Source organism: Nicotiana sylvestris, chromosome 10 (genome assembly GCF_000393655.2).
Source record: "Nicotiana sylvestris chromosome 10, ASM39365v2, whole genome shotgun sequence".
NCBI lineage: Eukaryota > Viridiplantae > Streptophyta > Magnoliopsida > Solanales > Solanaceae > Nicotiana > Nicotiana sylvestris.
The window spans coordinates 54,762,968-54,775,690 of record NC_091066.1 but is presented as its reverse complement, the minus strand read 5'-3'; the positions used below and the strand labels follow the sequence as shown (position 1 = coordinate 54,775,690).

The 12,723-nt window shown below is 34.2% G+C and overlaps 1 protein-coding gene across 1 annotated transcript; it reads left to right on the top strand.

The window, feature by feature from the left end:
- Window positions 1-447: 447 nt before the first annotated feature.
- On the top strand, window positions 448-2,480 carry LOC138879350 (uncharacterized). Its single transcript, XM_070158961.1, has 5 exons — window positions 448-527; window positions 650-743; window positions 1,214-1,254; window positions 1,305-1,959; window positions 2,097-2,480. Exons 1-5 carry the CDS (start codon window positions 448-450, stop codon window positions 2,478-2,480), a joined length of 1,254 nt encoding a protein of 417 aa, XP_070015062.1.
- The last annotated feature ends 10,243 nt before the right edge of the window (window positions 2,481-12,723 follow it).

Genomic DNA, 12,723 nt, shown 5'->3' with positions numbered 1-12,723 from the left:
GTATGGTTTGATATCAAACTAAATACAAGCAAAGGAATGCTTGTAACTTCAGATGAAGAACTCAGTACGTGTATACATTTGCTTACAACTGATTCAGCCTACAAGAATTGCCATTTCGTCATCGAAAAAATACAACCTTCAGAATCAGCAGCATTCAACCAATCTCTTGCATATGCGATAGATTCAGAACCTTTTGCTGACTATCAACATGAAGTACGACTCCCAATAATGGAAGTAGACAACGGGCAACAACCTTCTAACATTACAGCTGCTTCAGAATACATAGTGCTGCAACAATTAGCCCCCTACTCCAATAAATTTATACCAGTTTGTCGATGACCAAGAAGAAGAAGGACAACTAATAATGCAAATTGACAACCAACACACAATCCAACAAAGCTTTTTTCACCTTCTGCAATGATAAACAACAATGAAGATGAATTAAACATGGAACTTATACCAATAACATCACATAGAATTGAAAAAATTGCTGAAAGTTCTTGTGCTTCTCAGAAATCAAGAAAAAAGTGAGGAGAAAGGTGAAAGAATCTCCACCATTTAAAATACTTAGGCACGATGCGTTGCCTGAGGAAGTAAGAGCTGGATCAATCTTTGAGAATAAACAAAACATGACTAAATTTTTCTGCAGCTTGGAGATAAATCAAAAAGTTGAATTCACTGCTGTTAGATCATGTTCCAAGAGATACGAGCTGAAATGCATCGTGGACAAATGTGGTTGGAATGTACGTGCTACCAGAATAAAAAATTCCACACTGTTCAGGGTGATAAAATATCATAACATCCATGAATGCTCAGTTGATGCAAGAAAATCAGATCAGAAGCATGCTACATCAAATTTTATAAGTGAACAAATTATAGAACATGTTCGAGACAAAAAGTTAGAGGTTACACCAGCCTTTGCAGAAAATGAAATGAAAAAAAAAATTATAATTGACATTGTTTATCACAAGGCATGGCGTGCTATTCAAAAAACTCTTGCTTGCATAAGGGGAACATCTGAAGAGAACTACCAGATTCTTCCTTCATACCTACACATGATGGTGGCCAAAAACCCAAGAACATACACAAGCATAAAAAGAGATGCGTAGAATAGGTAAGAAAAACAATACTAACCATTAGCCTGAAGTTTCAAATGTTACTATTTGAAAAACTTCACACCTTATGATTTATTTTTTTGTGTTTCAATGTACAGATTTGCTTACTTGTTCTTCGTTCTTGCAGCATCAGTAGCTGGTTGGTCCTACTGTAGACCCGTTATTGCAGTAGATGCAACGTTTTTGCAGTCAAAAATATCGTGGTGTTCTATTTGTTGTTGTATCCAAGGATGCAAACAATCAAATCTTTCCTCTATGTTTTGGTGTAGCAGATTCAGAAAACAATGAGGCATACATTTGGTTCTTCGGGGAAATGAGAAAAGCAATTCAAGTCCGTCGTGAACTGGTTTTCTTGTCAGATAGAAACCAATCGATCGCAAATGGTATTAGAAAAGTTTTTCCTGAAGCTCACCATGGTATCTGCCTCTATCACTTTGAGAAAAATTTAAAGCAAAGACATGCAAAGGCCACGCTAATAAATCTTTTTCAAAGTGCTGCAAGGTCATACAAACGTGAAGATTTTAATCAGTTAATGTCCCAACTCAAAAGTATTGACAAGAAAACATACCATTACATAATGGAAGAGCCTCCCGAGAGATGGGCTCGATCGTGGTTCCCACGGCGACGTTATGATAGGCTAACAACAAACATGGTAGAATCAATGAATTCCGTTTTACTAAAAGGGAGAGAAATGCATATTTTAAGAATGTTAGATTTCACCCAAGAAAAGCTGGAAGAGTGGTTTTATGAACGGAGAAAAAAGGCAAATGAAACTTTTCACAGAGTATCAATATGGGCAGAAGAAGAGATGACTAAGAAGATGGACTTGGCTTGCAAAATGTTTGTGAGTATATTTATTAACTTCATCTTTTTATATCTGGTGCAGTGATTTACTGCATACATTTAAAAAAATTTATTCATTTTCTTTTTGAAGCAAAAATACACTAATATAATTTGTCTTAATTTTTTATTCCTTGTTAGGTGTTCAACCTTGACTCAATGTTGTTTAGAATAAATAGTGAAGGAATTGAATTTATTGTGGACTTAAAGAAGAGAACTTGTGACTGCGTGGAATTCCAACTTGATGAATTGCCCTGTCCACATGCAATTGCTGCTATTAATAAGAGATATTTGCAGAAATCTGATTACTGCTCAAATTGGTATTCAAGGGAAACAAGGTTGAAAACATATGAAGGACATGTGAATACCGTGGGAGATCAAAAATCATGGGAAATACCACAAAATGTACAATCTGAGATCACAAAACCTCCCGATGTAGAGATTTTACAAGGAAGAAGACAAAAGAAAAGGCATATACCTACGACTGAATCATCAGTACCATTCAAGTCTACCAAATGCAGTTGATGTAAACAAGTTGGGCATAACAGAACAACTTGTTTGTCTTCTCCAGCACCTCATCCATATTCCAAGAAACACATTGAAAAATATTCCAAGCTTCAATAATCCTTGGTCTGAATTTAAACTTTCTTTATTGTATGACATAATTCAAATGTGATTTTTTCATAGGAATAAAAAAAATAAGCTCTTGGACAATTTTATATACTGCTAAAGTACAAATCACTCATTTTTGTTGCGCAGGCTTATAGGTTTTGTTGCATTTTAAAAAAGTACGCAATGATTTCTGCGAGAAAAAACTTCAGGTTACAGTATGTGAAATACATATCCTTAAACACACACACACACACACACATACAAACACTCTTACACACACACATATGCGTACAACACACAAAAAGAAACGCATGTACAAACAAAAGTTGTAGCATCTCTAAGCAACTAAGAAGTATAAAGCAAATACCAACAAATAACAAGGATAATGCAATAGAAAGTGAAGAACAAAGAGGGTGACAATTACATTGATATAAAAAGAGGTCAGAACAACACACATTTACAAACAAAACTTCAGCTCTCCGGGCTGAAGTTATACAAAATTAACCTAAAAAATTTCAGCTCTATGGGCTGAAGTAAACAAAAAGCATAGCATTGAAAACATAAAAAAGGATTACAAACACTAACAATCATCACCATCATCATCGCCATCATCACAGTACTCCTCAATTTCTCTAAATATCTCATCATCATCATTATATGAGATAACTATAGGGTAGCCGGGCAAAAGACAACTGAATCGAAGAAGATCAATCTTTAACTTGTTGAATTGATCACGCAGCTGACTTTGTTCGACGATTACTCTGTCCATAAGAGAAAGAAGAGTCTTCATGTTGTTTTGCAGCTTGAAATAGTCGTTCCAGCTAGGAAACTGAAAACTATCAAACTGCTGCACAACCTTGTCGAACGAGGTTGAATAACTTCCACAACTACGTTCCATGTTAAGCCTGTTCTGGAATGATTGATGGCAAAAAACTGTGGTCTGATTCTCTCCCAATCAGCCTTTATTTGATCCCACAAAAGCATAAGCTTAGACATCGGTTTGTTATTGTACCACTCACACTTCAAACTCTCCCAGTTCTGCATAATTTCATCCATATTAGGCTTCCCACTTCCACTTGCACCAGACATTTTTTCTTTAAACAAAAGCTGAAAGACTAAGGATGAATACAAATTTAAAGAAATATGATAGAACTCTATGAATGACTATGAAATTTTCAAGTGGATAGATTGTTAATATAGACAAAGAGTTCAACTAATCAATTTAATATCTATAAATGTAAAAGTAACTTTTCAGCTGTTTTTACTGTTTTACGTTCAGAGAAATTGAATGAAACAAGATAAGTAGGTGGTAAAAACAAGTATGTTGTAAATGCAAAAAGAAATGTAACTTCAGCCCTAGTAAAACCCACAGTTTTTCTATAGTAAAAAAATAACATCAGCCTGAAAAATAACTTTTCGGATCATTTACTATATGGTCCAACAAATTTAAATGAAAGATGAAGTAGTTGACAAAAGACAAAAAGTAGATAGTAAATGGAAAAAAGATAAGTATCAACTTGAAAAAAATACCAAAACATGCTAAAGTTTTTGTCCTAAAGCTATTTCGAAAAACTTCGGCCCAATGTGATGAATTTTTTTAGTATATTTCCAAAAACTTCAGCACTTGATCAGCCAAAGTTTTTTGTTGGATTCATTAGTTTTTGTCCTAAAGCTTTTTAAAAAAACTTCGGCCCTATAAGCTGAAGTTTTTTAGTATATTTCCAAAAACTTCGGCACTTGGTCAGCTGAAGTTTTTTGCTAGATTCAATAATTTTTGTCCTAAAGCTTTTTAAAAAAACATCGGCCCAATGTGCTGAAGTTTTTTAGTATATTTCCAAAAACTTCAGCACTTTATCAGCCTAAGTTTTTTGTTGGATTCATTAGTTTTTGTCCTAAAGCTTTTTCAAGAAAATTCGGCCCTATGGGCTGAAGTTTTTTAGTATATTTTCAAAAACTTCGGCACCTGATAAGCTGACGTTTTTATATTGGATTCAATTGTTTTTGTCTTAAGCTTTTTCAAGAAACTTCGGCCCTATAAGCTGAAGTTTTTTAATATATTTCCAAACACTTCGGCACTTGATCAGCTGAAGTTTTTTGTTGGATTCAATAGTTTTTCTCCTAAAGCTTTTTTCGAAAAACTTCGGCCCAATGTGCTGAAGTTTTTAAGTATATTTTCATAAACTTCCGTACTTGATCAGCCTAAGTTTTTTGTTGGATTCATTAGTTTTAGTCCTAAAGCTTTTTCGAAAAACTTCGGCCCATTGTGCTGAATTTGTTTAGTATATTTCCAAAAACTTTAGTACTTGATCAGCCTAAGTTTTTCTGTTGGATTCAATAGTTTTTGTCCTAAAGTTTTTTTAAAAAACTTCGGTCCAATGTGCTGAAGTTTTTTAGTATATTTCCAAAAACTCCAGCACTTGATCAGCCTAAGTTTTTTGTTGGATTCATTAGTTTTTGTCCTAAAGTTTTTTCAAGAAACTTCGGTCCTATAAGCTGAAGTTTTTTAGTATATTTCCAAAAACTTCGGCACTTGGTCAGTTGAAGTTTTTTGTTGGATTCAATAGTTTTTGTCCTAAAGCTTTTTCAAAAAACTTGCACTTTATCAGCCTAAGTTTTTTGTTGGATTCATTAGTTTTTGTCCTAAAGCTTTTTCAAGAAACTTCGGCCCTATGGGCTGAAGTTTTTTAGTATATTTCCAAAAACTTTGGCACCTGATAAGCTGACGTTTTTCTATTGGATTCAATTGTTTTTGTATTAAGCTTTTTCAAGAAACTTCGGCCCTATAAGCTGAAGTTTTTTAATATATTTCCAAACACTTCGGCACTTGGTCAGCTGAAGTTTTTTGTTGGATTCAATAGTTTTTCTCCGAAAGCTTTTTTCGAAAAACTTCGGCCCAATGTGCTGAAGTTTTTAAGTATATTTCCATAAACTTCCGTACTTGATCAGCCTAAGTTTTTTGTTGGATTCATTAGTTTTAGTCCTAAAGCTTTTTCGAAAAACTTCGGCCCATTGTGCTGAATTTGTTTAGTATATTTCCAAAAACTTTAGTACTTGATCAGCCTAAGTTTTTCTGTTGGATTCAATAGTTTTTGTCCTAAAGTGTTTTCAAAAAACTTCGGTCCAATGTGCTGAAGTTTTTTAGTATATTTCCAAAAACTTCAGCACTTGATCAGCCTAAGTTTTTTGTTGGATTCATTAGTTTTTGTCCTAAAGTTTTTTCAAGAAACTTCGGTCCTATAAGCTGAAGTTTTTTAGTATATTTCTAAAAACTTCGGCACTTGGTCAGTTGAAGTTTTTTGTTGGATTCAATAGTTTTTGTCCTAAAGCTTTTTCAAAAAACTTGCACTTTATCAGCCTAAGTTTTTTGTTGGATTCATTAGTTTTTGTCCTAAAGCTTTTTCAAGAAACTTCGGCCCTATGGGCTGAACTTTTTTAGTATATTTCCAAAAACTTCGGCACCTGATAAGCTGACGTTTTTCTATTGGATTTAATTGTTTTTGTCTTAAGCTTTTTCAAGAAACTTCAGCCCTATAAGCTGAAGTTTTTTAGTATATTTCCAAACACTTCGGCACTTGGTCAGCTGAAGTTTTTTGTTGGATTCAATAGTTTTTCTCCTAAAGCTTTTTTCAAAAAACTTCGGCCCAATGTGGTGAAATTTTTTAGTATATTTCCAAAAACTTCCGCACTTGATCAGCCTAAGTTTTTTGTTGGATTCATTAGTTTTAGCCCTAAAGCTTTTTCGAAAAACTTCGGCCCATTGTGCTGAATTTGTTTAGTATATTTTCAAAAACTTCAGTACTTGATCAGCCTAAGTTTTTCTGTTGGATTCAATAGTTTTTGTCCTAAAGCTTTTCCAATAAACTTCGGCCCAATGTGCTGAAGGTTTTTAGTATATTTCCAAAAATTTCAGCACCTAATAAGCATAAGTTTTTGTGTCGGATTCAATAGTTTTCTTATGTCTTTTAAACAAAATTTCAGCTTAAAAAGTAGAAGTCATGCTTAAGTTTTTTCAAACAAAAAATGTACTTAAAATTGATGATAAAAGACACAAACATATTTGTATGACAAAAAAGTGAACTAAAAAAATAATTAATGTATATTCACAAAATCCAAATTATGTACAACCAATCCTCTAATCAAAAAATTCACACAGAGTCACTTCAAAATCTCCATAATCATGTCTTTCTTGTTCTACTGGAGTTTCATAGCTGCTATCTTTTTTCCACTTTCCATGAGCCTAAAGATTGGCAGCCAATTCTCTCCTGAATGCCAATGTTTGACTTTGGTCGAAATTGAAGACATTTTCTCTCTTCAACCGGATATCAATAAACTTAAGAGCAAATATACCACAATCAACACTGCAAAAGACACATGAAAAAGAAATTAAAGAATAATTAACACAAGGGCAAAAAATAATAAACATAAGATGCATGGTAAAACATATGTGAAACACGTACTTGGTAGTCTGTTTCGGTGTGTTCATCCACTTAATTTGAAATTTTTCCACAGGACTGTCCCCATAAAATTTATTATGTTCCCCAAATTCAAGCATTTGAGACAGTGTGGAATCAACCGGTCATAAATTTTGACATGTTCAAGTGCACGCTCGTATGTTGCATGCCCCATGGAATCATACACATATATAAATTTGTCTTCAAAGTCCAGAATTCCAAAAAAGTAGTGCGTAGATATCTGGCCCTCCCTTGGCTTAAGTCGAAATGGAAAGAAAACTTTTTTGGCAAATGCCCATGAGATACCACAGGAAAGGTTGAGGCCTTTTACGTAGTTGGCCACCTTTTCATTCGTTGATTCTTCCTCATACCAACAAAAGTCCGTAAGTGGCTTAATAACCGCTTCTTCTTCTTCTTCTTCTTCTTCTTCTTCTTCTTCTTCTTCTTCTTCTTCTTCTTTTTCAATCTGTTCTTCGGATATCTTCTTTCTCTTTGATTTGCTCTTAAAAACCGCCATTCTCTTTTGCTTCCTTTTCTCAATTATCTTCAACTTTTCTTCTGAAGGATGAATACTATCCAAGATAGTCATATACTGATTGAAAAGTAAATCTGTTACTGCACATCTTGATTTTGTATAACGTGGAAGGTGATAGCAATATTTTTTGCGCAAGTAATATACGCCTACATCAATATGCTGCAAATGGACAACGACAAATAAGCTAAAAAACTTCAGCAGTTTACTATGAATAAAGCTATACTACAAAAAATAAACTGAACTTTGGGAAATACAGTTGAAAACCAATTCAAAAAACAAACTTAATAACTTACTTCATCTGCAAGATCAGAGTCAGGATCCATAAGTTCCGTAAAGAATGATTTTTGAATATCAAGCCCAGCTAATCTGAATGGATTGGAATCATATTCACTGGCATCCATCTCCAACCACTGTTTAAATCTTTGCATCAATCCACTGTCTTGATTAATATAATGGAAGGGACACCTCTTCTATTCTTTCCTACTATCCAATCTTGCCCCCTTTGCTTTTTCTTATAAACTACATAAGGAGATCTCAACCAAATACTTTCCATACGCATACTTTTCCCTTTTTTATATTGTTTTCCTTTTGCTTGCTCTTCCTGCGGTTCCGTCACAACTAAATGTTGTTGTTCAGCAGTAGGGGGGAAAACTACAACCATCGTGGCAGATGCTTGACCAATTCCCTGCTGTTCACGACGTTCTTCAGTCTCTTCACGAACAAGAACAACAGCAGAATTACCTTCTGAATCAGCCCCTTGTGTACTACTAGGTGAAAATGAACATAAATTGAAGTTGGGGATATCACTGTTGTCACACATAGGAGAACTAGAAATCTTCCTTCTTTTAGGTTTTGGAAGCAGTTCTGATGCATCAGATGAGATCTAAAAAAGCAAGGAAAATATAAACATAAACAAAACTAATAGAGAACACACATTAGGCAATAAAACAGCCAGTAATTGAATTGCAGAAAATAATTACCTGGTCTAAGTGTTGCGACACAGATGGTGTTTGCATTCCAACAGATCCTGTATCTTCATGCAAAAAAAAATAATACTGACTAAATTTTATAAAATAATACCAACACACTTCACACCTATTTGTGAGTCAACAGGTGTGAATATATGTATTTCTCCTTTTTTATATTGCTGCAAAATCTCACCCAATTCTTTTCGAGTTGCCTCCATTCTTTCTGAAAAATCATTCAAAAACATAAAAAAGAAAATAAAATATGTAAAATTTCAAAATGTAAAAAATATACTTCGATCAGATATAATAAATTCATGATCTATAGAATACCTTTATGTTTGTCTTCCGCTGTGGTTTCCCCAGGCTGCATGCCTTTCTCAATATCAGCATTTCCAACATCATTCAATTGTGAACCAACGTCGACGACCATTGCAGTATTCTCTGGAAGGTTTTTCTCAACTCTACCTTCATTCAATTGAGCATCATTAGAGAGTTTTTGAGTTGTGGAAATTGAACCACGACTAGTTTCAACTTCCACTGCATATTCATAAAAGAGGGAGAATAGATAAACTAGCTTTTCTATATATAAAACATAGAAAAAATTTATACCTGTAGTGAAAATTTCACTACAGGATATTATAAAAAAAATAGTTAAAGCTTCAACTCTAAGAAGACTGAAGTTAGCCAGTCACAAACAAAAACTTCGACAGTTACAAAAAAAAACTCCAGCTCTAGAGCTGAAGTTCGACAGTTACAAAAAAAAACTTCATCTCTAGAGCTGAAGTTCGGTTATAAAAAAAGAACTTCAGCTCTATAGCTGAAAGTTTACCAGTTACAAACCAAAACATTCACCAAAAAACATGCTGTAGTTTTTACAAAAAACACAAACACATAAAAACAAAACATCAGCTCCTATCTAAGGTATAATTGAAATATTATAAACTTCACACTTTGTACCTGTAGTAACAACTTCCTGTGTATCACCACCTAGAAGTTCATTGCAAATCGCTATTACTCCTGCATAACGATCGTCTTTCAGATTTAAAGTACCAACAGGTGCTTGATTTCCAATATCACTTTCCAAAGCACAACTCGGTGCATGTTTTTCAGTGCCAACAACTTGATCATCTACACCTTTCTCTCTACCTTTACTCTGTCTACAGACATTGGATTGTTTATCTCTGCCTTGTGTTGAACATGTTCAACGCCTTCAACAGCCGCTTCATTATGTGTAGCATTATCATCTACGACTTTACGCAATGCATCATGAGCAGTATGTTCTTCAGTCTCAACAACTTAATTATGTGCACCTTGCTTGCTTCCAATATTCTCAGTTGATAAATGTGCTTCATCATTTACATCTCTGCTCAATCTATCTGCACTGGAGCTGTGCTCTTCAACTTGTTCTTGAACATGTTGATCGCCTTCAAAAGCCGATGGATCTTTGTAACAGTCGTTCCTCCTGTCATATTCTCAATGCTTACTCAAATCAAAATTGCCATCGTCCATTCCATTTGATTTGTTGACAATCATAAACAACTGTTCAAACTTCTCATCGAAATATTCCTAGAAAAAAAATTACTAACAATGATTAATCTGAAATAAAATCAGCACAAATAAAAAGACTTCTCTATAAATTAGCTTACCTTCACTTTTACAAAAACCGCATCCACAATAGCAGTTCGCTCCTCCTTTTTAAACTTATCAAAAACTTCATTCACGATCATGCTTCTTTCTTTTTCTGCATGCCTTTGAACCTCCGTCGTTAACCTCTACAATAAATACACAACAAAAATTCAGATATAGAAGAAAACTTCAGCTCAAAAAACATGTTGTACTTTTACAAAAACAAACCCAAAAAACTTCAGATCAAAACTTACAAAGCATATTGTATCAAGTAATTCATCGTCATCAAAGTCAGATGTAGACGAGGTAGAACGACTCTTGGTACGAGATGCTTCGCCAATAAAAGGAGTTCGATTCGGTTCTTTTGGTTGATTCTGACTACGTGGTGATTCACCAATGTCATGAGTTTGATTCGCTTCTTTTGATCGACTCTTTGTAGGTGGTGATTTACCAATGACAAGAGTTCGATTCAATTCTTTTGATTGACTCAAAGTACGTGGTGATTTACCAGTTGAAGGAACTGCATTAACTACATTTGAACAAATCCGGCTGCACGGTAATTTCCCAATTAAAGGCATTGAATTCAATTCCTCTTCTGTAGGAATTATATCTAATACCCTAAAGTCGCGATATCTCTGTTTAATACAAAAAGTATATTATGTGGAGAAAAAAACTAATACATCAGCATATTGACACAAATACAAAAATAAAAAAAAGTAACTTACTTCATGAGTTTTGAACATATAATAAAGTTCGGGATATTTAGGCTCTCTAACGCATACATAACGTAACATCCTGGGGACCTGAGGCATATCAAGGTACTCATCCTCTGCTACATACTTCTTCCGAACATCAGGGAAGCGCTCATAGAACCAAACACATAACGGATATGGAAATCCAGTAAGTTTATACTCAGTTGCATGATGTTTGTTCTGCTTGTCCAATGCATGTTTCAGTGAATAAATGAGCTTCTCATAAGCCACATTACCCCAAGGATATTCAGCACAAAGTTTCTCGTCTTCAACGATAAATGCATACTCCTCAATCACACATGACTCGGTATTTTTCCCAAACAGAATAGACTCTACAATAAGAATTTCCATAAGCTTAACTACATCATCATCACTCTCGCATACGTGTGCATGATTCACAGCATTCTTTGGAATTACATTGCGAGTCATAAAACTTCGAATATCCTTCAAACTCACACCCTTGGACTTACCAAAATAGCGCTTCAGAATAGTGCTCTCTCGATTAAATGGTTTTTCAATATTATGTGTTGTGATCCGCAAACCACACATAATGTGAAAGTCTTTAAGGGTGAAGGAAACATCATGCCCAAAAATCTTGAAACTAATGGAGTCTCGATCATTCGTGAATATTAGAGAAAGACACAGACAATGAACCAACTTCATGCTGCATTTGAAATTCTCCATAGCAATAATGTATCTAAATGCACCATTATTAAGCTTATCCCTTTGTGCAGGAGTCAAGAAATTTGCAATTAAACTCTTTAAATCATGGTTCCCCTTCCAGTAACCCTTAGAGTTAAACCATTCTGTAAACTCAAAATATTTTTGTCCTGGTACTGTAGGTGGAGGCTCAGGGACATAAGGACCTGGTGCTACTACATGTAGTCTAGGTTTTTAGGTGCTTTGCCTTCTTTAGCTACTTTAGGATCTTTAGGTGCTTTAGGAGCCATCTGTCCAAAAAAGTAAAAGATACAAATAATAACATCAGGACATTATCAAAAAGATCATTTAAAACTTCAACACCTAAGAAGGCTTAAGTTCGACAAGTATAAAACAAAAACTTCAGCTCTAGAGCTGAAGTTCGACAGGTATAAAACAAAAACTTCAGCTCTAGAGCTGAAGTTCGACAGTTACAAAAAAAACTTCAGCTCTAGAGCTAAAGTTCGAAAGGTATAAAAAAAAACTTCAGCTCTATAGCTGAAGTTCACCAGTAACAAACACAAAAACTTCATCTCCTAAAGCTGGACTTCACCAGTTACAAACACAAAAAACTTCAGCTCCTAAAGATGGAATTCACCAGTTACAAACACAAAAACTTAATTCTGGTTCTCCATACAAGCACAAAACATTCAGCAAAAAAACAAAACACAAATTCAAAATAAAAAATAATGCCAAAACATGAAAAAAACTTCAGCTCCTATCTAAGGTATCATTATCATCTGTTTAACTCTGAAATTTTTTAAAAATTTGAATGTCTAATCACAAAAGAATTTATAGAATTTTCATTAACAACATAAGCACTAGTTCAAAAAACCTAAAAATACAAACGTAAAAGTAAAACTAATGAACTTATCAAACTAAACCATATCATAAATATATGACTATCAAAACCAAAACCAGAAATTAAATCGTAAAATAAAACCCAGAAAGTTAATGCAATATACCTGTGATTAAATCGTAATGTGGGAACAACGACGACTAACAGTTGAAAATTCGAAACAACGACGAAAACCCTTTGATTTCAGAGAAGAGCAAATCAAAAAAACGCGAATAGCGGGAGAGAGAGACAGAGACAGTAGAGGACTATCATATACTTGGAGAGAA

Coding starts and splice junctions, on each gene's coding strand:
- LOC138879350 (XM_070158961.1), top strand. CDS start 448: ATGGAACTTATACCAATAACATCACATAGAATTGAAAAAATTGCTGAA. Junction 744..1,213: donor TGGACAAATGTGGTTGGAAT/GTACGTGCTACC, acceptor TTCAATGTACAG/ATTTGCTTACTTGTTCTTCG. Junction 1,960..2,096: donor ACTTGGCTTGCAAAATGTTT/GTGAGTATATTT, acceptor ATTCCTTGTTAG/GTGTTCAACCTTGACTCAAT.